This window comes from Xenopus laevis, chromosome 3S, assembly GCF_017654675.1.
Source record: "Xenopus laevis strain J_2021 chromosome 3S, Xenopus_laevis_v10.1, whole genome shotgun sequence".
NCBI lineage: Eukaryota > Metazoa > Chordata > Amphibia > Anura > Pipidae > Xenopus > Xenopus laevis.
The window spans coordinates 128,701,053-128,715,517 of NC_054376.1; the positions used below are offsets into that span (position 1 = coordinate 128,701,053).

General features: G+C 43.1%; 1 protein-coding gene and 1 long non-coding RNA gene across 3 annotated transcripts; one reads left to right on the forward strand and one right to left on the reverse strand.

Annotated features, from left to right (window-relative positions):
* Positions 1-2,031: 2,031 nt before the first annotated feature.
* On the reverse strand, positions 2,032-4,195 carry LOC108703541. Its single transcript, XR_001933472.2, has 2 exons — positions 4,057-4,195; positions 2,032-3,923 (listed from the first exon to the last, which is right to left on the reverse strand). It is a non-coding gene; the product is annotated as an uncharacterized LOC108703541 (long non-coding RNA).
* On the forward strand, positions 4,165-10,595 carry eif4e2.L (eukaryotic translation initiation factor 4E family member 2 L homeolog). 2 transcript variants are annotated; one of them, XM_041587719.1, is made up of 7 exons: positions 4,165-4,301; positions 7,622-7,697; positions 7,909-8,043; positions 8,129-8,233; positions 8,411-8,563; positions 8,823-8,959; positions 10,394-10,595. In XM_041587719.1, exons 2-7 carry the CDS (start codon positions 7,629-7,631, stop codon positions 10,431-10,433), a joined length of 639 nt encoding a protein of 212 aa, XP_041443653.1. In that variant the 5' UTR covers positions 4,165-4,301; positions 7,622-7,628; the 3' UTR covers positions 10,434-10,595.
* Positions 10,596-14,465: the final 3,870 nt, after the last annotated feature.

Sequence of the window (14,465 nt, forward strand, 5' to 3'; positions counted from 1 at the left end):
AATTGTGGGCACTACATTCACTAGGATATATTGGAACACGGATTTGTGGAAGTTGTATAAAGGCATGTGGACAACTTTTTCACTGTGGTATTAAGGAAGGAGGGAGCACACCTTCTCCACTAACAGGCCCCACTACCACCAAAGTAAGTTTTATTCCTGGACACTCCAGGTCCCCTTCAAGGTTTAGGGGGAGTTGGTATGCAACCCATGCCAATGCAAAGAGGGAAATAGAAGGAGCCCATGCAGGTCCCTCCTTCAAGCAGAATCACAAACGGATAAAGCACTCTACCATTTATTGCTGTGCAATGAATCCTTCATTGAGCTAGGTTTACCACCTAAGAAAGGGAGGTGTAGACCCTCCGAAAAGTTTTTCTGCATATTTGCTCACTGTAAAGGTGGCCATACACGTAGAGATCATTTGGTGGCCATACACGAAGGGATCTGTCCCTGATACTGGGCTGATCCAATCATAGGCCCTAGGGACCAATGATTGGATCATAATGCAGGCAACACAGGGGTAATCGTGGGGCCGCATCAATGACACAATCCGACTGGATTTTTAGCCCTGGCCGATCTACATCGGGCCAAATTGGGGAAGCCCATTGGAGGGTCCCACACACGGCCCGTGTATGGCCACCTTAAGACAGAGGGAAAACCCCGGTAGAACCAGACTTTGCTAATACAGTTTTGGGACGTTGGAGCTTTCTTCTTTGTCGTAAACCTGGCTCAATAAAGGATTCACTGCACAGCAAGAAATGGTAGAGTGCTTTATCCATTTGTGATTCTGCTGTGATGATGCGTCTATGAGTCTAAGAATAGCACCAGAGAAGTGTGAGTAGTGCTACCTTTCCAAATATATTCATGGTCCCTTCTTCAAGACACGAGCAGCCATGGACATACCCCAGACATAGCCTTAGCAGAAGCCCAGTGAGATTACAGATTATATTGAATCATCCTTCCAAGTCCTACCCGAAGGCATGGGCTACTTTGCCCAAGCTGTTCCCAGCTACCGCCAGCGAACAGCTTGAACGGGCGGGTCCCCCTTCACCGAAGCTAGGGAGGGCCCACCATCCCCGCCCCCCGAAGGGGTTTGGGGGTGTTTGGACTCCCCTTCGCCGAAGCTAGGGGGAGCCCCGTCTACCCTGGGTTCTGCCGAAGCTTCCCCCAGGGCGTGTCATGGCCTGCGAGTCCAGCCAAAAGACCGTGACCCCATCCAGGGTGCTCAAACCAGACACAAAAAAGGTGCTGGAGTGGGCGGTGCAAGGCCATTAGTTGCCTTTTGCAAGGCTCTGGTTGGCAGCCAGAAAAAGAAAAGACTTCCCGCCCACCCAATGGTAAGAGCAAAGGAAGTAAAGCTTGATTAAGCATAGGTACATGTGCATCTCCCCTGACTCAAAACGCAAGTCAGGGGCCTCCCTCATGGGAGCACAGCGACCCAGCTTTCATCAAGCTTCCGCTTGTCAGCCTAGTCCAGAGGACCAATGGTTTCTCCGTTCTTCAGATAGGATCATAAGAACAGATACTCCTCTTTGGTCTTGCCAGCCAGAGGACCAAGTGGTTCCAAAGGTAGTACACTTGATCTTAGCCAAAAGGCTGAGAAGAGATTACAGATACCTTAGACACAGCCATGGCCGGGATATACTATTATAATAAAATGAACAGATTGTTTAACCAGTATCTGCTGCGCTTGAAAACGGTTTATATGAGCTCACCGGTGTAACCGTTGGGCCCGGGTGCACACGCCCCAGACCTTCAGCAAGGGGAGTCAAACACCAGAAAACTTCAAAGGAGGCTGGCACAAGCCTGGACCCACCAAGTAGTAAAGCCGGAGTCAGGTTGTATAAGAGTTAAAAAAGCTTACATTTTATTTTCCATAATTAAGAAACAGGCCTGACGCGTTTTGTGTCTACCAGGGACACTTACTCATAGGCTAATTACTCATATACTATTATAATACACAAAATGCATTTGGAGTGAGAAAAAATTGTTGCGCGTAAAGAAAAAAATTGACACCTACTGACTTCAATGTGCTCACTATAAATTGGCCCTTGTTCTGTCCCTGAACTGTGAAAAATTAAAACCCTTGTTTGCAAAAAAGAAAACATTTGCATCCTGTGATGACATTATGAAAAAGGCTAAAAACTAAATATTACTATAGGTATATTTGCCCATTATATTCTGCTAAATTAGCCCTTTTTGTCCCTAAATTTTGGGTCTGTTTATGGGTAACTGTATGTGGCCACTGCTGTAATCTAAAGCTGGCCATACATACACAGGTCTGCTTATTTGGTGAGGTTGCCAAATGAGCATATCTTTACTCAATATGCCAACCTTGAGGTGGGCTATATCAGGATGATATAATTGTGAGCCCTAGGACCCAACGATCGGAGGCGGTCGGTTGGAGGACCGCATCAACAAACTAATGAGGTCCACGATCAGACAGGATTTTTAAACCTCCCCAATCAACACCTGGCCCAATACACTTAGCTCACTGTAAAGGTGGCCATACACGTAGAGATCGTTTGGTGGCCATACATGAAGGGATCTCTCCCTGATATTGGGCTGATCCAATCGTAGGCCCTAGGGACCAATGATTCGATCATAATGCAGGCAATACAGGGGTCGGATCGTGGGACCACATCAATGACGCGATCTGACGGGATTTTTAGCCCTGCCCGATCGACATCTGGCCAATACAGGGAAGCCCGTTGGAGGGCCCCACATGGCTCGTGTATGGCCACCTTAAGACAGGGGGGAAACCCCTGGTAGAACCAGCCTTCACGAATACTGTTTTGGGACACTGGAGCTTTCTTCTGCTGAGCTGATGGGGATCCTGGACACCTGAACCGTAGAGTCCATTTTCTGTCAATTTCACCCACTGCTTTTTACTTAAATGTGTCCTTGTTCTGTTCTTAAATTGTAACAAATCTCGTTTTTATAATTAATTGGGATCCTCATCAGGGACATATTTTGTTCCAGCGCTTGCCAGGGTCAGAATGGGCCAGTGAGACACCAGGTTAAACCCAGTGGTGCTGTGGGTCCTGGTGGCCTCAATCCCCGCCGGTGCTCCCAAGGCCGCTGATCTCCCTCCTCCGGATGTGCTGTAGGGGGGCTCCTTGGTGGGTGCGGGACGGCAGCTCCATTAGGGCAGAGACAGATGAGAAGATCCGGGGAGATTTAGCGGAAAAACTTCCCGAACTGCCTCCCTGCCGGCTACTAACTAAATAGTTGCCACTCGGAGAGACTTGTTTTCCGAAGTCGCCCAGTTTCCTCGTGAGGCAAGTTCAGAAAACAAAGAGTGTCGTCCCACTGGTGATTTAGATCGTAGCCGGCGGGGAGATTAGTCGCCCGATGATGAGGTTATTTGTCGCTGGGTCACTAATCTCCCCGTGTGTCTCTACCCTCAGGTCCTGTACTCACCCGTCCGACCCCTGCCACTTGCACCACTGGGCCCCTCCCCCCACCTGCTCTGGAGCCGAATTTCACCATTAAATCTGATGTGTTCAGATACTTTACATTTTTACTTTAAAACCATTTTATCAAATATATTCCCCGCCCCCAAAGCAAAACCGCAGGCCCTCGACCGCCAATATATAAATATCGATGAACAGCATCGGAATGGCCCACTCCTCGATCCGCTGCCCCGCCCAATAATATAATACGCAGACCGGCGCACTGGAGTTCAGGGGGGGATACGTTTGGAAGCAGGAGGGCCCCCAATAGGGTTGTCACAGGACTGGTAAAAATGATGGTTGATCCCAATGTTAATAATAGGGGAATAAGTTAAACATATAGGAAGGCCGGGGTTTTTCCAGAAAACGTGGCACCCCTAGATCCCAATGGTTCAGTCCGACTGTAGAATAAATTTGCTCAGATTCTACTAAATTATCCCTCGTTTCCGCTCCAATTCTGGAAATTCGTTCCTTTTTTGGACAAAAAATAAAAAAAAACCATAAAAAGCTTAAATAATTTACAGCCAGGAAAAATTTCCCACGAGCTGCCAGCAGAGGCAATTAAAAATAAGCAGCATCTGAGAAACGCGCGGATTATAAATACCTCATCCATGTGTGACGTTACTTAGCCACTCCCCCAAGGCGGATACGTGCCGCGTCAGGACGCTTATGCCTTGCGTGTACGTGACGCCCTTTTCTCGCGAGATGAGACTTGTAAAGCCTGGGTTCTCCGTTCTGAGGGAGTTCGGGAGTTTGTAGTTACCGGTGCTGCGGGACTTTTCGACGGTTATTCGTGACTGGGACTGTGAGAAGAATATCGGGAGCGTCTGAGGAAAGGCCTCGGTGTTGTTTGGTAGGAACTTGTCTCCTTTTTCTCTCAACTCCTCCCCCAGTCTGAGAACGTGTGTGTCTTGTGCTGAGGAGCTTCTCCTTCCCTCACGTACAAGTATCTCATACACTGACTCAGTCCACACAACTTGGCTCCTCCTCTTTACTTTCCTCATTTCAAATGGGGGTCACCGACCCCATCTAAAAAACAAATGCTCTGTAAGGCTACAAATGTATTGTTATTGTTACTTTTAATTTCTCCTCGTTCTATTCAGGCCTCTCCTATTCATATTCCAGTCTCTTATTCAAATCAGTGATTGGTTGCTAGGGGAATATGGACCCTAGCAACCACTCACTGCAAACTGGATAATGAAAAGCTAAATAACTCCAAAGCCACAAATAATAAAAAATGAAAACCAATTGCAAATTGTCTCAGAATATGCCTGTGTGTGTGTATATGTATATATATATATATATATATATATATATATATATATATATATATATATATATATATATATATGTGTGTTAGTGAGGGGTGCAGAGTTTCCAGGTCTAATTTTCAAAAACCAGCCCAAAACTAGCCAAGAATCGCTTCAAAAGTAGCCCAAAAATAGCCCAATTTGTGCAGTAAAATAAAGTCTAATTAATAAAAAAAAATCACAAATTTTTCCATGAAGCAAAATGGGACAGATTCGCCCGTCAGCAGGGGGTTAACTACAGAGGGGGCCCAGGAGGTATAGGGGTCCCTAATTCATATACAATTACATTAAATATTAGTAAAACAGCTCAACCCCTAGGTAATTTGGTGGGCAGCAGATTTTTGTCCCAAAATTGTCTGAAATTGAGGAAAGTCCCTGGAAAATGTGAGAGACGGGAGACAGAGGCCAAAATCTGTTAACTCCCGACTTCTACACTAGTCAGTCCCATTGCATGCTGGGTATTGTAGTCTTACATTCCACTTGGCAAATTGTTACACAAAAAACAACATTACCCAACATGCACTGGGAGACACAGACTTGGCACGCTTTCCAAAGTACAAACCAGCCCAAAAAGTAGCCCTAATCCGCACCTTGGCTAGTTTGTCTTTCAAAACTGCCTGGGTTTTAAATTAGTAGCCCAATTTGGCTGGAAAACTGGTAACCTGGCAACCCTGGTGGGGTGAGAGATCAGAATTAAGAAGAAGGAGGAGGATCAGTGGGGAGTTGTAAGGTTAGAGGTGAATATAAGGCTGGAGTTGTGATATTGTTGTGTAAAGCAAAGTGTGAGGTTAATAAAGAGGAATATAAGGGGAGAGCAGTGTTCCACAACCAAACTTTGGCCTTTTAGTTTGACCGATTCTTATGTACAAACCACTGCTGAAACACAGAAAACCAGTTATAAAAAGAAATGAAAGTGGAGCCAGAAGGGTAAATATTGTCACTGCAAGACTCTTGTGTAAATACACACTGGAATATGTTTAGAGAAGTTCTACTGGGGATGGTTTAATAAGCCTAGAGGAATACACGGCATCTAGATTACTACATGTGGTGCAGGAGTGTCACTGTGGAGTTAATTTAAGGCTCGTTTGGGGGTCGGTATAAGAATGAAGATGTTTCAGTGTAGAGTTAATGGTGAGAATAAAGCTTGTGAAGTGCCAGTGTGGGGTCGGTGTGAGGCTTGTGGGGTTGTCATTGGGGGTTAGGTAGTTGGTATAAGATTGGAGTAGTGTCAGTGTGGGTTTATGGGTGAGTATAAGGCCGGTGACAGTGTGGGGTTATAGGGGTGTTCTAACACTGGAGAGCAAGTGTGGGGTCAGTGTAAGGCAGGAATAGTGCCATTTTGGTATTGGGGAGGGAGTATAAATTTGTAGTAGTGTCAGTGTTGGGTTAGAGGTGACCGTAAGGCTTGAGGAGTGTTTATGGGTTGAGGAGGTCAGTGTAAGGCTGGAGTAGTGTCGCTGTGGGGTTATGGGATCAGTGTAAGACTGGAGGTGTCATTGTGTAGTTAAGGGGTATTATAACACTGGAGTGATGTTGGTGTAGGATTAGGGTGAGCATAAGGCTGAGGGACTCTTCTTGTGTTTAAAGCGGACACCTCACCCAAAAATTCCAAATCCTATTTATCACATTAGTCAAGCAAAATGAACTTTAATTACACTATATACATTATTTGAATCTTGTTTCCTTCAGTCTGGGAATTCATAATTATAACTAGCAGGCAGGAGCCATTTTGTGGGACACTGTTATTAAGACAAAAGTTTCATCATCTCAAAATCTTGTTTGTGCACCAGAATGGGGGACCCACTGTCCATCCCCATGTCCTGGTTACACAATTAAATGGTGAAGAGAACGGGGGAATGTGGGGGGAGCAGTGACATATGGAAAGTGAAAGTAATTGCAGGCAATATTTGATTGACAGCTAAGATATTTTATTGCGTTTACAACAGCTATGAATGCTGTAATAAAGAAAAGAATTTGGATTTCATGTTTAATTTGAAAAGGACTTGTATTATACATTTTTTCATGTCTGGGTGACAGGTCCCCTTTAAGGGGTCAGAGTTGTCATTGTGTGGTTAAGGGATGATTATAAGGCTTGAGTAGTATCAGTGTGGGGGGTTAGAAGTGAGGTTGAAGGAGTTTCAGAGTGAGGTTAGAGGCTGGTATAAGGTTGGAGAGGTTTCAGAGTGAGGTTAGAGGTTGGTATAAGGTTGGAGAGGTTTCAGAGTGAGGTTAGAGGTTGGTATAAGGCTGGAGGAGTTTTGGAGCGAGGTTAGAGACAAGATTTACAAGGATAGTGCTTGAGCTGCAAGGTACCTTTTGATGATGGTGTTTGAGTGCTATGGGTTAGGGTGGCTAGTTTGTTGGGAATAAAACAAGAAATAACCCATATTCCCATTCTGTACAGTTTGAGGGAAAATTCAACTCTGGTTTAAAGGCAGATTTTCATTTATAGAATGAGTGCAGACTAGAGGGTCTATGAGAGGGAACATTGTCTGAAGCATTTTTGCAAGAGGTCCGCATGGCAAATAGCCTTCTGTAGGATCCATCAATACCCTAGAGCTCAGTCTAGAGCATTCATGGAGTCTTCAGGAGAGCCTTGTGGGATGCCTTTCTAATGAATTGTGCTTACGTCATTCCAAAGTGGCCTTGAGTATTTTCATAGAGATCACACAAAGTGATGACGTGTGTTTAGCACAGGGATCCTAGGCCATCGCGACTGGTGTATGTAAGGCTCGGCACGCTCTATTTTTTACCAGGCGCTTGCGAGGCATTTATGTGGGTGGGCTCATTCTTAGAAGAATACTAGCACTTTACTTCTGATTGAGGCTTATTTTCTCTAATGCCGTTTCTCTTCCTCAGGTAGGAAATGGGTTTGTCCGGGCAAGAAGACCTCACAACTTCAGAAGACGAATTCACCAAATTTCAAAAAGTCAAGGTACGACTCTCTTCCATCCCGCGTCCCTGTGTAACACAGTGGTGACCGTCTCCTGTACCCGGGTTATTACACCGATATTATCACAATATAATCACATTATTGTCACTTCGTGGCTGTAGACCCTAAATCAGGAAGACACAGTATCATAAATACAGTTCTCAGGCACTTGTGTGTGTGTGTGTTTAATTTTGTTGCATCTGTTTTGTTCTAGGAGGTAATGGTGCCCCCTGGGGAACATCCGCTCCAGTACAAATACACATTCTGGTACTCTAGGAGAACCCCGTCAAGACCTGCAAGTACCCACAACTATGAACAGAATATCCGCCCGTTTGGAACAGTAGCATCGGTCAGTTGCCTGTTTAGGAGAGGGCCTTCCGAGGCAGGGCCAGAATTATACACTTGCATAACATTGTCCTGTTTTTGTCCTGTAGGTGGAGCAATTCTGGAGAATCTACAGCCATATTGTACGTCCGGGGGATCTCTCTGGCTATAGTGACTTTCATCTCTTCAAGGATGGCATCAAACCCATGTGGGAGGTGAGTACCAACATGCCACTCACTGGAAGGGAAGCAATTTCAGCTGCTTTTAAGATAAAATGGTGTATTACTGCCAACACAGGCCTAACTTGGGGGACATATTTGTGAAAGAGTAATAAGACCAGTTGCTGTTTGTCTGTTTATATTCTCATGATTACGGCTAATTATGTTTTGCAGGACGAAGCCAATAAGAATGGTGGAAAGTGGATCATTCGCCTACGGAAAGGCCTGGCTTCCCGATCCTGGGAGAATATTATCTTGGCCATGTTAGGGGAGCAGTTTATGGTCGGGGAAGAGATCTGCGGGGTGGTCGTATCGATCCGCTTCCAGGTAGGTTTGCAGACTTCTGCCATGAAACATGGGGATGCCTGCTTTGATCTTCTGAGCATTCTCCATGGAGTAGGCAGAAGAGGCAAGTGACTAGGGTGCAATGGTGATATAGCTCTTCTGCCAGCCTACTCCAGGTTACAACTCTTCTCAAACTCCAGGCATCAGTAATCTGGAGGAATTTATTATACAAATTGGTAACAAGGGGGGGGTTGTCCTTGGAAATTTTACCATTGGACACTTTATTTGGTTCTTCATACAGGAGGATATCCTGTCCATCTGGAACAAGACAGCCAATGATCAGTTCAGCACAGTAAGAATCCGGGACACGCTAAGGAGAGTACTGAATCTGCCTCCCAACACCATAATGGAATACAAAACCCACACCGACAGCCTCAAGTAAGTACCACTAGGGTGTCACATTCTGCCGAATGATTAGTGCACAACTAAAGCAGTTAGAAACAAATCTGGCAGGATAGTCTATCTGCCTCCTGGTTGCTACGGTTATTGTCCTGCATGGCAGCTTGCTGAGAGACACAATGTAGATTACGCACTCTGATGAAATGGATGAAAAGGGTGATAGATGGGGGTCAGGGAAGTTTTGTATAACAGCACATTATAAAGTGGCACATTACTTATTCTTTAATGTTTTTTGTGGGTGAATTGTAAATGTGCTGATTCTGTGTCATTGACTCATTCATTCATTGAAGCTTGTTCCACATAATAGCTGGTTCCAAATAACCACAGTGTCGGGTTCAATTAGTGAGCTCATTCATTCTGGGAATAAACAGGAGTCAATTCGGGCGATTATTTAAAGGACCGGTAATGTAAAAAAAAAAAAACTGTATAGAATAGAAAAAAAACACCCAAGACGTATGTAACTTTAAAATCACAAAGTCTTTATTAAAAAATAACTTACCGATTCACCGCTTGCATTCCTCTTTAGAAAAGCCGACAGGACGACGATCGATCGTGCGGCGCTCGATTTCTCCTCCCTCGCTATCTCCTTAAGAAGACAGTGAAAAGAAATAGAGCGCCGCACAATGAATCATTGCCCTGTCGCCTTTTCTGTAGAGGAGCACAAGCGGAGAATTGGTAATTTAGTTTTTAATAAAGACTTTGCAGTTTTAAAGTTACATATGTCTTGTGGGTTTGTTTCATTCTATACAAATGAATTTTTGTGACATTACTGGTACTTGAAGGAAGGAGCAAATGTGCAGATGGTTATAGTACATTTCTTTCTGAAACTCTCACTCAAATGGCTCCTTCCACTCATTGTTCAGCCAGCTTTGATTCAAACGTTTATTACAGAGGAAAATACATATAAAGAAGTGCAGAAAATGAGAGGCTGCTCTGCTAAAATGATCTCAAATGCTTTAAAATGGCACCAAAACCTGAAAGCTGTGGATGAAAAGGGATAAAGACCATTGGAATGGATAGAAGAAAATCCAAAATGGCACAGACTCAGCCAATGATCAGCTCCAGGAAGATGAAAGAAGGAGTAAAGTTACCTGTGATACTGTTACAATTAGAAGTGACTATGTGAAGGCAAGAAACCCCCGCAAAGTCCCACCGGTGGAAAAAAAGTGTGCTGAAGAGCTTACAATTTGCCAAACACACTGACTAGCCTTAAGAGAAATGATGCAACATTTTGCCCACTGATAAAAGCAAGATTGTTTTTTTGAGTTTATAAAGAAGAATGCAGACACTGTTATCTTTTGGAAGAGCCTAATATGCTCTTTTCTGCACTTTCTGTAAAAGAATAACACAAATTTGATGAATTTTTTTTTCTTTTTTGTCAATTCAGTTCATGACTGTCATTTGTTTCTCCAGGGATAACTCCAGTTTCCGTAATACAAAGATCACTGTATAGCACTCGGGATCACCGTGGCCAAAATGTGACACTTCCTGTGAACTGCTCCGTGACTGGCTCGTTAATTTTGGTACTTGCATCCGTATTGAGGCAATTGCAGCCCCTTCCCAGCATCGACTGTAAGATACGTGAAAACACAATAAATTATACATATTTTTTTCATCTGCTCTTTGGCTTTTTTTTTTTTTTTAGGAATTTTTTGAGTTCCTTAAGTTTCCCACAGACCTGCATTGTCCGCTTTCAGCTTAAAGGGATACTGTCATGGGAAAAAAACATTTTTTCAAAATGAATCAGTTAATAGTGCTGCTCCAGCAGAATTCTGCACTAAAATCCATTTCTCAAAAGAGCAAACAGATTTTTTTATATTCAATTTTGAAATCTGACATGGGGCTAGATATTTTGTCAATTTCCCAGCTGCCCCATGTCATGTGACTTGTGCCTGCACTTCAGGAGAGAAATGCTTTCTGGCAGGCTGCTGTTTTTCCTACTCAATGTAACAGTGTGTCTCAGTGGGACCTGGATTTTACTATTGAGTGTTGTTCTTCGATCTACCAGGCAGCTGTTATCTTGTGTTAGGGAGCTGTTATCTGGTTACCTTCCCATTGTTCTTTTGTTTGGCTGCTGGGGGAGAAAAGGGAGGGGGGTTATATCACTCCAACTTGCAGTAAAGAGTGATTGAAGTTTATCAGAGCACAAGTCACATGACTGGGGGCAGCTGGGAAATTGACAATATGTCTAGCCCCATGTCAGATTTCAAAATTGAATATAAAAAAATCTGTTTGCTCTTTTGAGAAATGGATTTCAGTGCAGAATTCTGCTGGAGTAGCTCTATTAACTGATTCATTTTGAAAAAATTTTTTTTTCCCATGACAGTATCCCTTTAAACGATTGGTTCAGTGATAGGATTTGGTACATACGTTGCATAAAATTAGGGGGCAGATTTACATAGGGTCGAATATTGAGGGTTAATTAACCCTCGATATTCGACTGCCGAATGTAAATAATTTGACTTCGAATATCGAAGTCGAACGATTTACTGCAAATAGTTTGATCGAACGATTAAATCCTTCGAATCGTTCGATTTGAAGGATTTTAATCCATCGATCAAACGATTTTTCTTCAACCTAAAAAACATTAGAAAGCCTATGGGGACCTTCCCCATATGCTAACATGGCACCTCGGTAGGTTTTAGGCGGCGAAGTAGGGGGTCTAAGAGACAGTACTTCGATTATCGAATGGTCGAATATTCGAACGATTTTTAGTTCGAATTGTTCGAGTCGAAGTAGCCAAAAAAAATCATTCGAAATTCAACGTTTTTTTTATTCTATTCCTTCACTCGAGCTAATTAAATGGGCCCCTAGATGTTTTGGTGGGGAAGCCAGTGCAGGAAAGGCTATGACCAATGAGACTGATTGTATAATATTTGACTTTGTATCATAAAAAAATGAACCAGTGCGGAAATAACTGCACAATGAAAGAAGAGCGAACCGATATACATTAATAATTTACTCTAGTTTTAGTTATTTGTAAATGTTACTGCGCCTGTTCACATTGTCTGCACCCCTTGCGCTGACTCCTGAGACAATGTAGCAGACCTGGAAGAGAAACTGACTCCTCTTACATTGTTTTAAGAGTCAGCCGCTGCTTTTCATTAGCCATTACATTCACATCGCACAACTTTAGTAGCGGTGAAAATGTGCAGTTAATGGTTATTCGGCTTACAGTTATATTTGTGTTCCTTATGCAGATAACCAGATTTTGTGGAGTTCCCCTTTAACGGAGTAAACCAAAAACAATTGTTAGCGGCAATGCTAAACTACGGTTGCCTTCCTAAAAGCTTTTAGTGTAAAAGGGCAATTATGTATAACAAGTCACTTTATGCTGAGGCCGAGCCCGGAAGCCTTGTCATGTGTTTCCTTGTGAGCCTGCAGGAGCCATTAGTGTCCATTGCACTTTGTACAGAAACACGCAGAAAGCACATTTTAGGGATAATTGAAAGTCTTATTAGAGCGCGGCTTTATCTGAATTAATATTGTGGCAGATCTAATGGCAGCTTGTCAGTGTGTCTGTGCACCCTTCCACCTCTGCAGCACGTCTGTGTGTAATACAATTATATGTATATTTAATATCATTAAAAACCGAAAGTTGAGCTCCCCATTTAATTTAATATAAGGTGGGGGTGGGCTGGTACAGAAGCACAAAACATAATGTACAACATTTCTACCTATGTCTTTAGTTCTCCTTTAAACTAACAAAAGCCCTTTAAATAAAACAGGGGATTGTTTGTCCATATATTGCAATATAATACCTGGTGCACAAAGGTAGAGGATCGGCCGCCTCACAAACCGTATTCAGCAGAAAGAATCCCAAGGGAACACCTCCGCCGTGCAGTTGTGCTCTCTCCTCTCTTGCTCACTCACATACACTTGCACATCAAATAATGGTGAACACCTTCAGCCTTGTACAGATACATAACCATATACATTTAATACTATTTCACACACTAAAGATACTTTATCACCCTGGTGAGTGCTACTTTAGTCAGGGGGGTGGATGGTGCTTCCTCTGGTTATCAGGTCTATCTGTTAGTGATGTGCGCATCAGGATTTCCCTAACCCGCCCTCCCTTGGCCCACATCCACACTTCTGGGATATTTTTATAGACCCGCGCCAACCTGCCCCGACGGTGACATAACAAAAGGGGCGGGGCAAGCAGGCGCAGCGTCTGTAAAAGACAACCACGGAAGCCGGCATTTGACGGTGGCAGGCGAGAAGAGCTCCACCCGCCACTCGCGAAGAAGTGTGCGAGGTCGGCCTGAACCCACCCAACCCGCGGCTCCCTCGGATATCGGGTCGGCCTGGACATCAATATTTATCCTTTACCTAGAAGGAAGAAAAAAAAACTACAGTTGCTTTATATCATAATTGCTGTAATTGTGATATAATAAACAAAAGCCATGAATATCCTGTAAATTATATAGTGAATAAAGTACCCCCTCTTGTAAAATATAAGGATATTATAAGTTACCGAGGCGTTTCATGACCATATAAAAATACGAGGCCGAAGGCCGAGTTATAAAGGTCATGAAACTCCGAGGTAATCTTAATATCCTCATATTTTTCAACTGTGGGTACTTTATTATAATACACAAATTTCAGTGAGTCGTGACAGAAATGACATCAGAACTCACCGTTTAAACCTGATGACATCAGAACTCACCGTTTATAAGAATATAATTTACAAGATATTCATGGCTTTTATGTATTATAAGGATATAATACATAAAAGCCATGAATATCTTGTAAATTATATTCTTATAAACGGTGAGTTCTGATGTCATCAGTTATAAACGGTGAGTTCTGATGTCATTTCTGTCACATGACTCACTGAAACTTGTGTATTATAATAAAGTACCCCTTGTTGCAAAATATGAGGATATTAGAAGTTACCTTGGAGTTCCATGACCTGTATAAAAACACTCGACCTTCGGCCTCGTACTTTTATATGGTCATGAAACTCCTCGGTAACTTATAATATCCTTATATTTTACAAGAGGGGGTACTTTATTCACTATATAAATGTCATCCGATATAAACGGAGCTTAGTGATGCCATTTTTGTCACGACTCACTAAAACTTGTGTATCATAAAAATATTTTCTTGTTGGAAAATATGAGGACATTAAAAGTTCCATGACCTGTATAAAAGCACTTGGTCATATGGTCATGGAACTCCTCGGTGACTTATAATATCCTTCTATTTTACAATAGGGGGTACTTTATTTACTATGAAGAAGAAACCACAGGAAAGTTTCATGTATGAAAGCTGTAGTTAAGCAACACCAAACGTCCCACCTGATGATTTCCTGTTTATATACAGTATGTATGTGATTGTGAGAGTCTTTACATTAATGGGAGTGTCTTTGAGCTTGAGTCTGTAGAGAGCCTGTTTGATGATGTATGAGAGTGGGAGAGCATATTTGAGGATTGGTGAGAGTGGGAGAGCCTGACTGATGACAGGTGAGAATGGGAGA